The following is a 17,656-nucleotide window of genomic DNA, read 5'->3' on the forward strand; positions in this document are numbered from 1 at the left end:
ATAGCTGAATGGTGTGAGGTTTAATTTAATATCCTTAACTGGTTTAGTTTTAACAAAAACGTTAAATGGAATCATCATGTGTATGCAAATAGGTAATCAGCATCCTTGGAATTGAAGCCCTCTTATAATTCAGTTAATAATGTGAATGCCAGAGTATTTTTCTGACATAAGTATATGACTGACACATGTAAAAGTTAGTTATCACACATCCGTACCATTGTGACCTTTATTTGCTAATTGTCTCAGCTTTATAGAACTTTTAACAGATTCAAGAGTGTAGAAATAATTTATGCTCTTAAGTTTAACTTATAGTTATGACTTCCTAGTGTCTATTATCTTTTTGTTTATATTGGCAGAAAAATGGAGCTTCTTTGTATAAATCTTTCTTCCATAACCTCTCTTTTTATTTCTCTCCTCAGGACCTAAAATCTCCAAATCAGAGGGATGAAATTGCAGGTGCCCGGGCCTCATTGAAGGAGAACTCACCCATACTTCATTCAATTTGTTCAGCTTGTTTGGAACATTCTGATGTTGCATCCCTTAAAGCTAGCAAGGACACAGTTTGTGGAGAAATTCAGAATGCCCTCAATGTAATTTCAAATGCTTCACAGGGCATCCAGAACATGTTAGGCCCACCAGAGCCTCAGGCAGCAACACTGGGAAGTGCCCTTGATGAGCTTGAGGTAAGTTGAGAGAAAATTAAAATGTGATTTGGTATACCAGTAAGAAAATAATTAAATGTGTGTGTTTTAAGATGCTTGGGTTGGAGTTCAGAGTATGAGTAAATAAAAACCCTACTCAGTCTCAATCACTGTTTGTGTTTTCCAGGGAATTGATTAGCAGGTAGATATTCTACCAGTAAGGAGAAGGAAATGGCAACCCACTCCAGTATTCTTGCCTAGAGAATCCTGTGGACCGAGGAGCCTAGTGGGCTGCCGTCTATGGGGTCAGACATGACTGAAGTGACTTAGCGTGCATGCGTGCACGCATTGGAGAAGGAAATGGCAATGCACACCAGTATTCTTGCTTGGAGAATGCCAGGGACGGCGGAGCCTGGTGGGCTGCCGTCTATAGGGTAGCACAGAGTCGGACATGACTGAAACGACTTAGCAGCAGCAGCAGCAGCATTCTACCAGTGGGTTTCCTGGGTGGCTAAGTGGTAAAGAATCTGCCTGCAATGCAGGAGACATGGGTTCAATCCCTGGGTTGAGAAGTAGGAAATGCCAACCCATTCCAGTATTCTTGCTTGGGAAATTCCTTGGACAGACGAGCCTGGAGGATTATAGTCCACTGGGTCGCAAAAGAGGCGACACAACTGAGTGACTAAACAACAACCACATTCTATCAGTAGACTTCTGATTCCTTTACATCTCTTCCAAGGATGTCAATGAATTTAAATTGTGATTGTTAATTATATTGATATGACTTTATTTTACATAGATCAGTTTATGAAATATAGAGTTTATTCATTCCATGAATACTTATTATTGAACTGTTCTTTCTGCTTGGGGTATAATTGAGCACTGCTCTCACGACCTCTTTACATTTTAGTCTGGACTAGGGTGGCTAGTCAGAGAAGGTGATGGTACCCCACTCCAGTATTCTTGCCTGGAAAATCCCATGGACAGAGGAGCCTGGTAGGCTGCAGTCCATGGGGTTGCTACGAGTCGGACACAATTGAGCAACTTCACTTTCACTTTCCACTTTCATGCATTGGAGAAGGAAATGGCAACCCACTCCAGTGTTCTTGCCTGGAGAATCCCAGGGACGGGGAAGCCTGGTGGGCTGCCGTCTATGGGGTTGCACAGAGTTGGACACGACTGAAGCGACTTAGCAGCAGCAGCAGCAGGGTGGCTAGTGAATATTAAGGCTAAATTTTGTAAGAAGAGCAAGCTGGATTTGACAATTCAAATTAGTTGTAGGGTGTGAGAGAAAGGGAAGAGTCATGGCTGGTGTTGCAGTTTAGATCCTTTAGAAGCACACACTAGACAGAGTTTGGGATACAAGGTGTTGTTAGGAATTAATGTCTATGAAAGAAGAGGAAGGGAGCAGGACTGAGTAGAGGAATAAGTCTACCTGTGAGCTGGACCTCCAAAGCTGAACCAGTGAGCAAGGAGCTCTGACGTGAGTCTTAACCTCAAGTGTATCTTGTCGGGCAAAAATAGTCAAGCCTCTTTCAGTCACTGGAGGCAGGTCACCCTGCCCTGGAAAGGGTTTGACCTGCAGACATGGGGAGTGGGGATAACCTCTCTGCAGCTGAGGCAGATCCTAAAGGAACTGACAGCCAGGGACATTTGCTGGTCTCACTCTCCACAGCTAGGCAGCAAGTCCTACCTGGAAGGGAGACGTGGGCTGTACTTCTCTGTTCCTACCACAGATAATTACCAAGTTTTTGTTGTTGTTTGTTTATTTTTTGGCTTGAGCAATTGGATGAGTTTTTATCGACTATGATGGGGAAGAAATGGGTGAAGTCAGTTTTGAGAGGAAGATCAGCAACTTAGTTTGCAAAATGTTGAGCTATTTCTCAGACATTCCAGTATAATGTCAAAGATCATTGGTTATCCAAGTCAGATATGTACTTGTTTAATGGAAGACAATTCTATATAATGCTTAAAGATAAGGGTTCAGGAGACCAAATACCTGGGTTCCTATCCGTGCTGTGGTGGTTGCTGCCCATGCAATCTTAAGTAAGCTATTTTATTCAACTCTTAATTTTCTAATTTCCTGCCTATAAATTGAAAATAATAATAATAGGCCCTATACTTTAGTGTTGTCTGACTCAGTGAATAATAATACATGTAACAATGCTCATAGCAGTGGCTGGCATATAATGAGTTCTCAGTAGATTTTAGCTTTCATTATTAGTGGCAGAGGTGACTATTTGGAAGCAGATACTTACATAATGGAAAAAAAAAGCACAATTAAAATTACTAAAGTTTTACTGATAACTTAAACAAGCACACAGCCTATAATTCTTGTGTTGTTCTTAACATTATTACTTTCACAATAAACTTACTAGATATATAATTCATTTAAATTTAAAATAACCTTTCCATATGCTTTTACTTTAGTCACACATCTTAAACAGGCATTTTCATTTCTAATCTTATTAAATTCCTAATTGTTGGCATCAATGAAATAATCTATTAAGTTCCCAATTATTACCATTAATGTGAAAATTTTAGGACCTATTTGTCTAGATGAGGTGGAAAAATAATGATGGTTCTTTAATAATACCCAATCATCTAAATGTTTGCCCTGTGTAATCAATACTTGGTAAACTTGTCTATTAGATGAGTGTTTTGTCTTCACAATAAGATTGAAAAATACCCTGTAGGCAAGATTATGTTTTCAACTAATTTTATACCAGTGATACTAGCTGAACATTATATCTCCCATGGAACAATATGTAGCATTTTTTGATAGCTAAACATCTAACATAAGTTTATCACTTTTTACAAGTGTCCATTATAAGTGGGGGCTTCCCAGGTGGTAAAGAATCTGCCTGCAATGTAGGAGATGTGGGTTCACTCCCTAGGTCAGGAAGATCTTCTGGGGAAGGAGATGGCAACCCATTTCAGTATTCTTGCCTGGAAAATCCCATGAACAGAGGAGCTGGAGGGCTACAGTCCATGGGGTTGCAAAGGGTTGGACTCAACTTACTCACTAAATAACAACAAACCATAGAAGTGGTTTTTTGTTGTTGTTGTTGTTATTGTTGTTTTACAGAAAATAAAACAGATTTATATAAGTTTTTTTCAAATCAGAAGGCTAGTGAGTGGTAGTAATCAGGATCTAGTCTGTCTGACTTTTGAAGATATTTCTAACTTCTGTGTTATACTGAATTCTCACAGGTAGATATTAATGTGCTTAATTAAAATTCAACAAAATTTATTCTACAATTCTTAGTTTATTGGAGCCATCAGAAAAATTATAAATGTCACTTAGCCCCAAAGATGGCATAACTTTTTATTGAAAATTTATTTTCTGGGTACCTGTGTTACTTAAGTGTAAATAGTCTGTATATGGGGAGTGACTAGAATGGTGAGGTGAAATTTGCAAGAGTGGACAGATAGGATTGTGTATCACATTTTCATAGTACTAAACCGAATTGTGTCAGAGGATGCTTGTGTAAAACCAATACAATATTGTAAAGTTAAAAATAAAAAAAAAAAATAAAAAAAAAAAAAAAAATGTGAAAAAAAAGAGGTCCAGTTTATCTCAGATACTTTTTTCTATATTAGAAGAAGGCAGAAGATTTTGAAATTGTCTTCCTTCAGGGACTTCTCTTTTCTCACTTTAGTTGAAAGTGATAGGCGAGAAATGGCAGTGGTTGGAGAAAAGGAAAAAGTAATATGTGTGTGTGTGTGTGTATGTGTGTTTGTGGCTTGGATGAGAATGGGCATACGTATAGTGATAGAGACTTTCTTTTTGTAGGATAAGTGGCTGACTCCCTTATCAAGGCAGGGTGGAATTTCAAATATATTGCCCAGAAATCCCAATACGGTCTCAACAACCTTTGAAATTCAGTTCCAGTCAAAGTTAGAGACAGAAAGCTGATATAAAAATGCTTAAATTTTATATACATTTTATACCCAAGTTACAAATAGCTTCTGAGGCTGTCTGAACTAGATAAAGCAGAATTTATTGAGCATTTAGCCTTTTAAAATGATTTTGTAAATTAAATGGTTGCACTTTTCTTTATTTACAGGAAATGGTATTGGTAAAGGATCCAAAATAACCTTTGCACTATCTTGCTTCTGCAAACATAATACTATGAAATAAATTGATGTAGTAAATACTCTTTGGGAGTAAGTCTCATTAAATGTTTATAGTGTAGAAATGTATCAGAGTGCTTACTCAACAACTACCAAGCTGAAGCTTCGTTAAATCTTTCATTCTGGTCCATAGCTGGTTGTGGAAATGAAACCTGAGATTTATTGTTGGAGAAAATAGAAGTTGAATTAGAACACAGTCTAGGCTAAATCGATTAATTTATTTGAAAAGCTAATGTGAATTATAGAGTGTTATTTCTGCATTTATGACTGAATGAGAATTGAGAAGTGTCCAATTGTAGATTAACAGAATTTTGAATGTATTTTAAGTCAGAAACTTTGCCAGTGAAAATTGCTTTGAAACGTCAAGTCTACTAAGGTGTATTTGCTCTTGTGTGTAAGGAAAACACAGCTTTTATAATCATAATCCACAGGATTATCCAGATTCTCTTGTGATAAAGATGATAATGACAAAGGAGTTTTGTAGTATTGTGTCATTTTCAAAGAGCTGTCAACTTTGTATTCTTATCTTCTTTCTATGTATTCATTTATGTGTCATCATTCATATATTCCTTTATTCAGTGTTGTATCCCCAACATCTGGGACAATGCTGTATATATAGTAAATATCAATGAATGAATGAAGGAAATAATGAGTAAAGAAATGGTGCCTGTCATTTTGCAATATAGGAGTGAAGAGTATTTTTTCCTTATCCTTGTTTTTGCACTTTTCTCCAACTTGTAGTGTATGTTGTTAGAGTATGTACTCTATTTTGCCTAACTTTTAACTGGGCTGCAAATTTATAGTGAAGAAAACCACAGGGAAAAATAGCTGGATGATATGCTGCTCAGATTCCTTTCTGTCATAAGAGAGCCCAAAGAGAAAAAAATCTTTTCCCAGTAGCTTTCTTGCTTTAGTTTATGTTCCATGTAACTGCCAAGCTATGCTGCCTTTTACTAAGAGTAATAATTCTGAGATATGTAGACCCTGTATTATATTTTTACCTGAGAGAGAAAACAGGACCTCTATTAATCAAATTAGTGTTTAGGAGCTAAAGAAAAATAGGCATCAGTAATATCTAGAAGCAATTTAATATGAAAACATCGTTTGGGTTTTAGGAATATGGTGAGCTAGAAGAACTAAAAATAATAGATAAAACATTTTTAACTATGTGTATAATCTGATGGGTGAATTAGGGAAATTTCCTGGGGCCAGCCAGGTGCTAAGAGCACAAATCCAAACTAGCAGGCCAGCATCTGCATTGTGATAGGCAATACAGGGAATTTCTTTTGCATTATTGCCTGTAACTTGGATTTTGAAAGATCATGAACTAAGGACAAAAGACAAAGCCTATTCGCTGAAAAGGCACATGAGACCCTTCCAAGAATCTGAGAATCCTTTTATTTGACCATCTCACTGGATAAACAACAAAAACACTAGCCTCTACAGCAGGAGGTAGTAGGAAAACTTGACTGGCTTAATTTGGCCCTAGGTGGTTCAGAAAAAAAAAACAAAAAACAAAAAACAAAATCCTGGAAATTTTGTAGTCTATTCTTACCTGGACTTTGAGTCAAAAGTTATATTATCTGTGTAGCCTCTAAAACTTCAGCTGAAAATGTAAAGGATCCTGTTTTGGTAATACATGGAAGTAACTGCCAGAAGTAAACTCAAATTCTGCACCATACTCTCAGTCCACAAAATATTCTCATCCAAGTTCAAGGGAAATAAGTTGTCATAAGACACACAAATAAGCAAGATACATGAATGAAGTTTTGTAGAAATAGCAAACTGCAGAATCAGATCTGAAAACACTGCAGATACTGAAATAGTAAGATAATAAATGTAAATTAGTATGCTTAATAAATATTATTTTCTCATTTACTCAGTAAAGTATGAGGACTGTAATGAAGAAACAAAAGTCTATCAAAATTGATCAGGCAGAACTATCTAAAATGACAAACATATTGTGAAAAATTCAATAGTTAGGCAAAACAAGAGATTAGATAGCAAATTAATGATCTGAAAGATGTATTTGAAGTTATTTGCAATACACCACAGAGACACAAAATGAGATGTTTAAAAAAAAGTTGAGATGGAGGATAGTGTGACAAGATCTAAAATAATCTGATATAAGATACAGAAGAAGAGAAGTATAAAATAAATCCTAAGAATTTCCTAGAACTAATGGAAGACAACAAAATCCATAGTTAAAAATTCCAATAATTTCCAGGCAAGATATATAGAAAGAAATCCATATTTATAAATATTGTAATGAAACTGAAGAACACCAAATGCAAAAAGAACATTTTAAAAAGAAAATAGGGTTAGCTTTATTCTCAGCAAAATTGCCCCTGGAGAAGGAAATAGCAACCCATTCCAGCATTCTTGCAGTGGCAACCCACTCCACCCAATCCCGTGGACAGAGGAGCCTGGCGGGCTACAGTCCATGGGGTTGCAAAGAGTAGGACATGACTGAATGACTAAACCATCACCACCAACAGCAAGATTGCAGAATAGGAGGCTCCTGACTTTTCCCTCTACCCATAAACACACTGAGTAAATAACTACACATCTATCAGTTGCCTCTGAGGGAAATCCAGAAAATAGTTGAGAGATACCTGCATGTTGGTTAACTAAGAAAATGCCCACCTCAAAAGAGTCAGGAAAAACTGAGACACACTCTCATCATAAACTCCATTCTTAACACAACCTCATACAGTTGAGAGGAATCTCCCAGCTTCTTGAGGAGAAAAGATTTTGCCACATATCTAGCACTCCAACTTTTCTGGCTGTTATCAAAGGGACTGTCTTCTAGCTTGTCTATATTTGGCACCTGATGGAGCCCAGTGTTTGCTAGACCTTTGGGGCCATAAAGAACAAAAAGGTAGTTTTCAATTAATTCATGTAGCTCTCCCCACTGGCTCAGTTTAGAATGAGCAGGCAATAAAGTCCAGCTTCCAGTTCTCCTTGGAAGGGATTAGAATGCACGTAACTTTTCTTGCCTGGAGGATCCCAGGGATGGGGAAGCCTGGTGGGCTGCTGTCTATGGGGTCGCACAGAGTCAGACGCAACTGAAGCAACTTAGCAGCAGCAGCAGCAGCAGCAGCATCTTTTCCACTTGCTGACCAGATTCTGGCTTCTAACTCAGCTGTCTTTGGGAACTGATGAGATAGGCAATCACTAGTCTCCTAGGACTTTGAACCTGCATGTGGGCACTTTCCATGGCTTTTCTTCTGGCTTACTCCAGTGAAATAACCAACTCTCCATCTTCTTCCTGAAAGGAGTTGGACTACACATCTAGTATAGTAGACTTTTCTGACTACTGGCTGAAGATCTAGTTTCTAACTTGCCTGCCTCTGGGAGCCAATGCAGCCATACATTCTCCAGTTTCTTGGGGTCCACAGAGAACAAAGTGGCAGTTTTGAATGAGCCCTCCTGAACCCTGTTTCCACAACTCCTTTCCCAGGCTGGTGCCAGCAATAAAGCACAGCTACTAGTTTCTTCCTGGTAGGGGTTTGATGACAGATCTAGTATCCCAGCTTTTCCAGTTAGACTAGCACAAAGATTTGAGAAGCATCCAGATTAGCTGGATGGGCTGATTATTGGGGTTCATCTCTTACTTGAGACCAGTCCCTCAACTTAGAGAGGTGGCTATTATATCTAATACATAGAAATCAACAGAAATAGTTAAGGAGAAAAAACAAGGAAATATGTTCCAAATAAAAGAACAAACTCTCCAGAAGTCGACTATAGTGAAATAAAGATTTGTGATATACCAAACAGATAATCCAAAATAATGGTTAGGAAGATGCTCAGTGAGGTTAGCAGAGCAATTTATGAACAAAGTAAGAATTTTAACAAAGAGGAAATGATGAAAAAACAAGCAAATCATAGAGCTGAATAATGCAATTGGATAAAAAAAAATCAATAGATGGAGTTTAGCACAGATTAGATCAAGCAGGAGTTTGACACAGCTGTATATTGTCTCCCTATTTATTCAACTTATATGCAGAGTATATCATTAATGAGCTGTTTCCACTTTGAGCTTGCAAGAGAACAGTAAACAAATCTAAAAGGAATAGAATATGAGTAGAAATTGATTACATCACAAGCAAAAGGAAAGATTCTATAGTGAGGGTCAACAAAGACAAAAGCATGTTATTTGGAAAGACTAATAAAATTGATGACTTGTTGGTGAGCTATATTAGGAAGAAGGATTCAGTTCAGTTCAATCACTTAGTCATGTCCGACTCTTTACCCTGTCCATCACCAACTCCCAGAGTTTGCACAAACTCAGGTCCATCAGATTGGTGATGCCATTGAGCCATCTCAGCCTCTGTTATTCCATTTTCCACCTGGCTTTGATCTTTCCCAGCATCAGGGTCTTTTCCAATGAGTCAGTTCTTCACATCATGGCATGGGGCCAAAGTATTGGAGCTTCAGCTTCAGCATCAGTCCTTCCAATGAATATTCAGGACTGATTTTCTTTAGGATTGACTGGTTGGATCTCCTTGCAGTCCAAGGGACACTCAAGAGTCTTCTACAACAGCACAGTTCAAAAGCATAAATTTTTCAGTGCTCAGCTTTCTTTATGGTCCAACTCTCACCATACATGACACCTCAAAAAACCATAGATTTGACTAGACAGAACTTTGTTGGCAAAGTAATGTCTCTGCTTTTTAAGAGCCATCTAGGTTGGTCATAGCATTTCTTCCAAGGAAAAAGTATCTTAATTTCATGGCTTCAGTCACCATCTGCACTGATTTTGGAGCCCAAGAATATGGTCTCTCACTGTTTCCATTGTTTTCCCATCGATTTGCCATGAAGTGGTGGGAACGATGTCATGATCTTCATTTTTTGAATGTTAAGTTTTAAGCCAGCTTTCTTACTCTCCTCTTTCATCAAGAGGCTCTTTAGTTCCCCTTTGCTTTTTGCCATAAGGGTGATGTCATCTGCATATCTGAAGTTATTGATATTTCTCCCTGCAATCTTGATTCCAGCTTCTGTTTTATCCAAACCAGCATTTCACATGATGCAGGGTGACAATATACAGCCTTAATGTACTCCTTTCCCAATTTGAAACAAGTCCATTGTTCCATGTCTGGTACTAACTGCTGCTTCTTGACTTACATATTGATTTCTCAGGAGGCAGGTCAGGTGGTCTAGTATTCCATCTCTTGAAGAATTTTCCACTGTTTGGTGTGATCCACACAGTCAAAGGATTTAGGATAGTCAATGAAGCAGAAGTAGATGTTTTTCTGGAATTCTATTGCTTTTTTGATGATCCCATGGATATTGGCAATTTGACCTTTTGTTCTTCTGCCTTTTATAAATCCAGCTTGAAAATCTGGAAGTTCTCAGTTCACGTATTGTTGAACCCTAGCTTGGAGAATTTTGAGCATTGCTTTGCTAGTGTGTGAGAAGAGTGCAAATTGTATGGTAGTTGGAACGTTCTTTGGCATTGCCTTTCTTTGGGATTGGAATGAAAACTGACCTTTTCCAGTCCTGTGGCCACTGCTGAGTTATCCAAATTTGCTGGCATATTGAGTGCAGCACTTTCACAGTATCATCTTTTAGGATTTGAAATAGCTCAGCTGGTATTCCATCACCTCCACTAGCTTTGTTTGTAGTGATGCTTACTAAGGCCTACTTGACTTTGCACTCCAGGATGTCTCACTCTAGGTGAGTGATCACAACATCGTGGTTATCTGGGTCATTAAGATCTTTTTTTGTACAGTTCTTCTGTGTATTCTTGCTACCTCTTAATCTCTTTTTCTTTTGTTAGATCCATACCATATTTGTACTTTATTATGCCCATCTTTGCATGAAGTGTTCCCTTGGTATCTTTAATTTTATTAAAGAGATCTCTAGTCTTTCCCATTCTATTATTTTCCTCTCTTTCTTTGCATTGCTCACTTAGGAAGGCTTTCTTATCTCTCCTTGCTATTCTTTGGAACTCTGCATTCAGATGTGTGTATCTATCCTTTTCTCCTTTGACTTTCACTTCTATTCTTTTCTCAGCTATTTGTAAGGCCTCCCCAGACAACCATTTTGCCTTTTTGCATTTCTTTTTCTTGGGGATAGTTTTGATCACTGCCTCTGTACAATGTTATGAACCTCTGTCCATAGTTTTTCAGGCACTCTATCAGATCTAATCCCTTGAATCTATTTGTTATTTCCACTGCATAATCATAAGGGATTTGATCTAGGTCATACCTGAATGGTCTAGTGGTTTTCCCTCCTTTTTTCAATTTAAGTCTTGATTTTGCAATGAGAGTTCATGATTTGAACCACAGTCAGCTCCTGGTCTTATTTCTCTAACCATATAGAACTTCTCCATCTTCAGCTGCAAGGAATATAATCAATATAATTTCGGTATTGACCATCTGGTTATGTCCATGTGTACAGTCGTCTCTTGTGTTGTTGGAAATGGGTGTTTGTTATGACCAGTGTGTTCTCTTCACAAAATTGTTATCCTTAGCCCTGCTTCATTTTGCACTCCAAGGCCAAACTTGCCTGTTACTCCAGGTGTTTATTGACTTCCTAATTTTGCATTCCAGTCCCCTGTGAGGAAAAGGACATATTTTTTCTTGTTAGTTCTAGAAGGTCTTGTAGGCCATCATTGACCCATTCAACTTCAGCTTCTTCAACATTAGTGGTTGGGGCATAGACTTGGATTATTGTGATAAAGAATGATTTACCTTGGAAACAGAGATCATTCTGTAGTTTTTGAGACTGTACTTCGTAAGTACTGCATTTTGCACTCTGTTGTTGACTATGATGACTGTTGCATTTCTTCTAAGGGATCCTTGCCCACTGTAGTAGATGTAATGGTCATCTGAATTAAATTCGCCCATTCCAGCCCATTTTAGTTCACTGATTTCTAAGATGTCGATGTTCACTCTTGCTATCTCCTGTTTGACCACTTTCAATTTACTTTGATTCATGGACCTAACATTCTGGATGGATGTTATATATGGATATAACATAACTATAAATATATGAAGAATTTTATCCTGATACAAATTAAAATTTGGATGAAATTTAGAAAAATTCCTAGGAAAACATAATTTAGCAGAACTGACTCAAGAGTAGATAATGTGAACTAAAGAACTGAATTAGTAGTTAACAGTTTTTACTCAAAACAAACCCTAGTCTCAAATATGTTTATGAAGAGTACTAAAATTCCTTTTGAGTATATGTAAATATAACTTCCTAAGAACAACAAAAGAAGTACCAGCTTTCAATTCACTAAATGAAGCTGGTGAAATCAATACCAACAGTTCATGGGTAAGACAAGGAAGAAAATTCACATGCCAATCTAAGGATGCAGAAATCTTAAAATGTACGCAGACTGTTAAGCAATAAAGAACTCATTATAATAAAGTTGGATTTATTCTGGGAATGTGATGTTAGTTCAACATTAGAATATCTACAGATGTTATTTACCCAAGAGAAAAAAGAGATATTTTAATCTCAGAGTATATAGAAAACTTTTGAAAAATTCAATATAGTTTATTTGAAACTTCTAGCAAGTTATAAAGAGAAGTAAATTTTCTTTACTTAATAAAGGGTTCCTATTAATTTTTATAGTGAACTTTATACTTACATTTGAGTCATTAAAACTATTTTTCTTAAAATTAGAAGTGTGAGTATAATGAATGAAAATGAATAAGTTATAGCAGTGCATATTATCATGAAAAGAAAGTGAAAGTGAAAGTTGCTCAGTTGTGTCTGACTCTTTGCCACCCCATTGGACTCCATAGTCCATGGAATTCTTCAGGCCACGATACTGGAGTGAGTAGCCTTTCCCTTCTCCAGGGGATCTTTCCAATCCAGGGATTGAACCCAGGTCTCCTGCATTGCAGGTGGATTTTTTACCAGCTGAGTCACAAGGGAAGCTCTACAGAAATTAACATGAGTGAATACCACATCATAAAGCTTTACCTAACAAAGAGCAAGCCATGTAAGAATCCATGCAAAATGTTTCCATTTATATAAAGGTTGAGACATGCAAAACTAAACCATACATCTATCTGCCTATATGTATATAGCGGTACAGGCATATATGATAAGTTATAAAAAGGAGAGAATATTTAATGCAAAATGTAAAAGTGGAGTGGGTAGAGAGAGAGGGTACATAGCCACATCAGGAGCTTTAAAGTCAGTGGGCACAATTCATTTTCATAAGCTGCATTGTTTCATGGATGCTTTATTATTATTATTCACTCACATTCTTGTGTATGAAGTAGTCCTTAAAATTTAATAAAATATATTACAATAGGATGATAAATCTGAGAATAGGTTATGTTACAAGGTTCTCATTAAATTTAATAAATATTTGTTAAATCTAGTCTATATGAGGCATTGTTTTAGGTACTGGCTTAATACTAGCACCTGACATTTGCACTATTTAGCATGTTTACTTACACATTTTCTTATTAGAACCAAATTGCCTTGTGGAGCAAATAGGTTAGAAATTATTGTGTCCTTTTTAAAGAAGCAAACTACTCTTCTGTCAAGTTGCATTACTTGTCTATGTTGAAAAGAAACAAGAATTAGAAGACATACCTTAACTTGTTTCTCATGACCACCTCCCCTCAGTAACTGCCCTTTCTAAGTAATAGCTCTTGTGCCAAATAATGGCCAGTGTTGAAATTCAATTAGATCTTGAGTTTAATACATTTGTTTAATACATTTGCATATGTTTTTAATACATTAGTTTATCCTATTTTTCCTTATTAGTGTCGAGTTCTTGAGTAGACGAATGATATCATATAAACATTCCCCACTTCTTAGCACAGTGACAGGGACATAGTAATTGTTTAATAAATATTTGTTGTAAAGATAATGAGTAGCTGACATTTGAACCTGGTGACAGATTTTTAATGCATCTAATGAACCCAAGAAGAGGACAACAAAATCTCTTATATATGATGATTCAAAAAGGAAGGGATTGAGTACCTTGTAATTAAAATATGTAGATAATAATGGTTGCTAGACCTTGCTTGCTCTTGGCCTCTTGGAACTATTAGATACATGCTGTACATGATATTACTGAGAATGTTCAATCTTATGATTCCATGAATGTGGTATCAAACTTAGAGATGATTTCTAGGTAGCTAGATACAATTATGATTTTATTTCAATTTTCCAAAACCTGAAAAAGGTAAACCTGAAATCTAGAGCACAATTTTAAAATAAGTTCTTACGAAGAATTTGCATCATGAGTTTCATGTCAGGCAGTTGACCATCAATATTTATTAGCTTTGTTGTTGTTCAGTGGCTCAGTCATGCCTGGCTCTTTGCAACCCTGTGGACTGCAGCATGCCAGGCTTCCCTGTCCTGTACCACTTCTCTGAACTTGCTCAAACTCATGTCCATTGAGTCAGTGATGTCATACAATCATCTAATCCTCTGTTGTCCCCTTCTCCTCCTCCCTTCAGTCTTTCCCAGCATCAGGGTATGTTCTAATGAGTCGGCTCTTCACATCAGGTGGCCAAAGTATTGGAGCTTCAGCTTTAAAATCATTCCTTCCAATGGATACTCAGGATTGATTTCCTTTAGGATTGACTTGTTTGATCACTTTGGCGTCCAATGGACTCTCAAGAGTCTTCTCCAACACCACAGTTCAAAAGCTTCAATTCTTTGGCACTTAGTCTTCTTTACGGTCCAAATCTCATATCCATACATGACTACTGGAAAAAAACATAGCTTTAACTAGATGGACCTTTGTTGGCAAAGTAATGTGTCTGCTTTTGAATACACTGTCTAGGTTGGTCATAGCTTTTCTTCCAAAGAGCAAGTGTCTTTTAATTTCATGGATGCAGTCACCATCTGCAGTGATTTTGGAGTCCCCCAAAATAAAGTCTGTCACTGTTTCAATTGCTACCCCATCTATTTGCCATGGAGTGATGGGACCAGATGCCATGATCTTATTTTTCTGAATGTTGACTTTTAAGCCAACTTTTTCACTGTCATCTTTCACTTTCACTAAAAGGCTCTTTAGTTCTTCTTCACTTTCTGCCATAAAGGTGGTGTCATCTGCATATCTGAGGTTATTGATATTTCTCCCAGCAATCTTGATTCTAGCTTGTGCTTCATCTAGCCTGACATTCTGCACGATGTACTCTGCATATAAATTAAATAAGCAGGGTGAAAATAGACAGCCTTGACCTACTCCTTTGCCAATTTTGAACCAGTCTATTGTTCCATGGCTGGTACAAACTGTTGCTTCTTGACCTGCATGCAGGTTTCTCAGGCGGCAGGAATGGTGGTCTGGTATTCCCATCTCTTGAAGAATTTTCTGTAGTTGGTTGTGATCCACACAGTCAAAGGCTTTGGCATAGTCAATAAAGCAGAAGTAGATATTTTTCTGCAGCTCTCTTGCCTTTTCTATAATGTAACGGATTTTGGCAATTTGATTTCTTATTCCTCTACCTTTTCTAAATCCAGCTTGAACATTTAGAATTTCTCAGTTCGTGTACTGTTGAAGCCTAGCTTGAAGAATTTTGAGCATTACTTTGCTAGCATGTGAAATGATTGAAATTGTGTGGTAGTTTGAACATTCTTTGGCATTGCTTTTCTTTGGGATTGGAATGAAAACTGACCTTTTCCAGTCCTGTGGTGCTAAGTGTGTCCTGCTAAGTTTTTTGCAGCATCATCTTTTAGGATTTGAAATAGCTCAACTGGAATTCCATCACCTACATTAGCTTTGTTCTTAGTGATCCTTCCGAAGGCCCACTTGACTTCACACTCCAGGATGACTGGCTCTAGGTGAGTGATCACACCATCATGTTTATCTGGGTCATTAAAATCCCTTTTATTAGTTAACTCTTCTCCTGTCCCTCATTGTCATATCCTTCATGGAACTAGAAAGGAAGTAAAAGAAATTGTCTGTGATTCTAGGAATTGAGTGCTGCTTTAGGAGATGAGAAATATGTAAACCAAACTATTAGAATTCAACATAGCATTCTTCCTTGAAACCCTCACTCATGGGTCATAAGCTGTGCTCTCCAGGAAAACTATTGTGGGATGAAATTTAGTACTATGTAGTTGGAAAGGCAATGGCACCCCACTCCAGTACTCTTGCCTGGAAAATCCCATGGACAGAGGAGCCTGGTGGGCTGCAGTCCATGCTAAGGGTCGGACACGACTGAGCAAGTTCACTTTCACTTTTCACTTTCATGCATTGGAGAAGGAAATGGCAACCCACTCCAGTGTTCTTGCCTGGAGAATCCCAGGGACGGGGAAGCCCGGTGGGCTGCTGTCTATGGGGTTGCACAGAGTTGGACACAACTGAAGCGACTTAGCAGCAGCAGCAGCAGTGTTAGTTAGTGTTATTAGGGATTTCCCTAGTGGAAAATAAGAATAAGAAAAAGTAAGGGGGGAATAAATATGGAAGTAATAGAGACTATGTAATAGGAGTGGACAATTCACACTTAATGTTGGTTGAACTCTAGCTTAGGAAAGTTCTTTTAAGGCATAGTATTAGAAGGCCAAATAGAGCAGTTTTTATGTTTATTTATTGTTTATTCATTGGGCTTTCCAAGTTGCTCAGTGGTAAAGAATCCACCTGGCAATCAAGAGACGTGGGTTCAATCCCTGGTTTGAGAAGATCACCTGGAGAAGGCAATAATTACCCACTCCAGTTTTCTTACCTGGGAAATCCCATGAACAGAGGACTCAGGGATTGAACCCAGATCTCCTACATTGGCAGACAGATTCTTTAACATCTAAGCTGCTGCTGCTGCTGCTGCTGCTAAGTCGCTTCAGTTGTGTCCGACTCTGTGCGACCCCATAGACGGCAGCCCACCAGGCTCCCCCGTTCCTGGGATTCTCCAGGCAAGAACACTGGAGTGGGTTGCCATTTCCTTCTCCAGTGCATGAAAGTGAAAAGTGAAAGGGAAGTCGCCCAGTCGTGTCTGACTCTTTGCGACCCCATGGACTGCAGCCCATTAGGTTCCTCTGTCCATGGGATTTTCCAGGCAAGAGTACTGGAGTGGGGTGCCATCTAAGCTACTAGGGAAGCCCAAATATTCATGGAAGCTACACAAAAATGGATCAAAGGCAAAAAAGAAAGCTTCAATAAATTCTTCAAAGTAGAAAAGATTGAACAATGAATGACATTAGGAACATGTTTCGTCTACATTTTTTTTAGTCTAAATATGACAATTCAGACTTTTTCTTTTTAATTCCTTGTAAAGATATCTTTTGTTAATTAAGTTTTCTGTTTATTTTAAAATTTAGTTAATTTCTGCTTTTAGTATTATTAACTTCTACGTTTTAATTTTTGAAGGTTAATTTTGCCTTTTTTTTTAAACATTATTTTTGACTGTGCTGGGTCTTTGTTGCTGTGTGGGCTTTTCTCTGGTTGCAGTTGCAGGCTTTTCATTGCAGTTGCTTCTCATTGCAGTTGTTGTAGAGTACGGGCTCTATGGCATGCCAGCTTCAATAGTTCCAGACATAGGCTCAGTAGTAGTGGCTCCTGGACTCTAGAACACAGGCTTAGTAATTGTGGCACATGGACTTAGTTGCTCCATAGCATATGGGATCTTCCCAGACCAGGGACTTAACCCATGTCTCCTGCATTGGGAGGAGAATTCTTTACCACTAAGCCACCAGAGAAGACCAATTTTGCTGTTCTTTTGTATCTTGAGTACATTTATTTAATTTTTAGTCTTCCCCATTTTTTTCTAATGTCTTAAATTTATTCATGGTGCCATATTCCTCTCTGGATACATTATATTTGAGAGGCAGTACTTTTTACTTTGGGCTTCCCAGGTGGCTCTGGTGGTAAAGAACCCACCTACCAATGCAGGAGATGTAAGAGATGTGGGTTGTATCCATGGGTCCAGAAGATTCCCTGGAGGAGGGCATGG

The 17,656-nt window shown here is 37.9% G+C and overlaps 1 protein-coding gene across 4 annotated transcripts in view; it reads left to right on the forward strand.

The window, feature by feature from the left end:
* The window catches only part of CTNNA3 (catenin alpha 3), a 1,958,943-nt gene that overhangs the window by 511,375 nt on the left and 1,429,912 nt on the right, over nt 1-17,656 (forward strand). For all 4 annotated transcript variants that reach the window (XM_070364862.1, XM_070364864.1, XM_070364866.1 and 1 more), the window contains exon 6: nt 420-683. In XM_070364862.1, coding sequence (XP_070220963.1) covers nt 420-683 — 264 coding nt within the window. The remainder of the gene's footprint in view (nt 1-419; nt 684-17,656) is intronic.

This window comes from Bos mutus, chromosome 28, assembly GCF_027580195.1.
Source record: "Bos mutus isolate GX-2022 chromosome 28, NWIPB_WYAK_1.1, whole genome shotgun sequence".
NCBI classification, from domain to species: Eukaryota; Metazoa; Chordata; class Mammalia; order Artiodactyla; family Bovidae; genus Bos; species Bos mutus.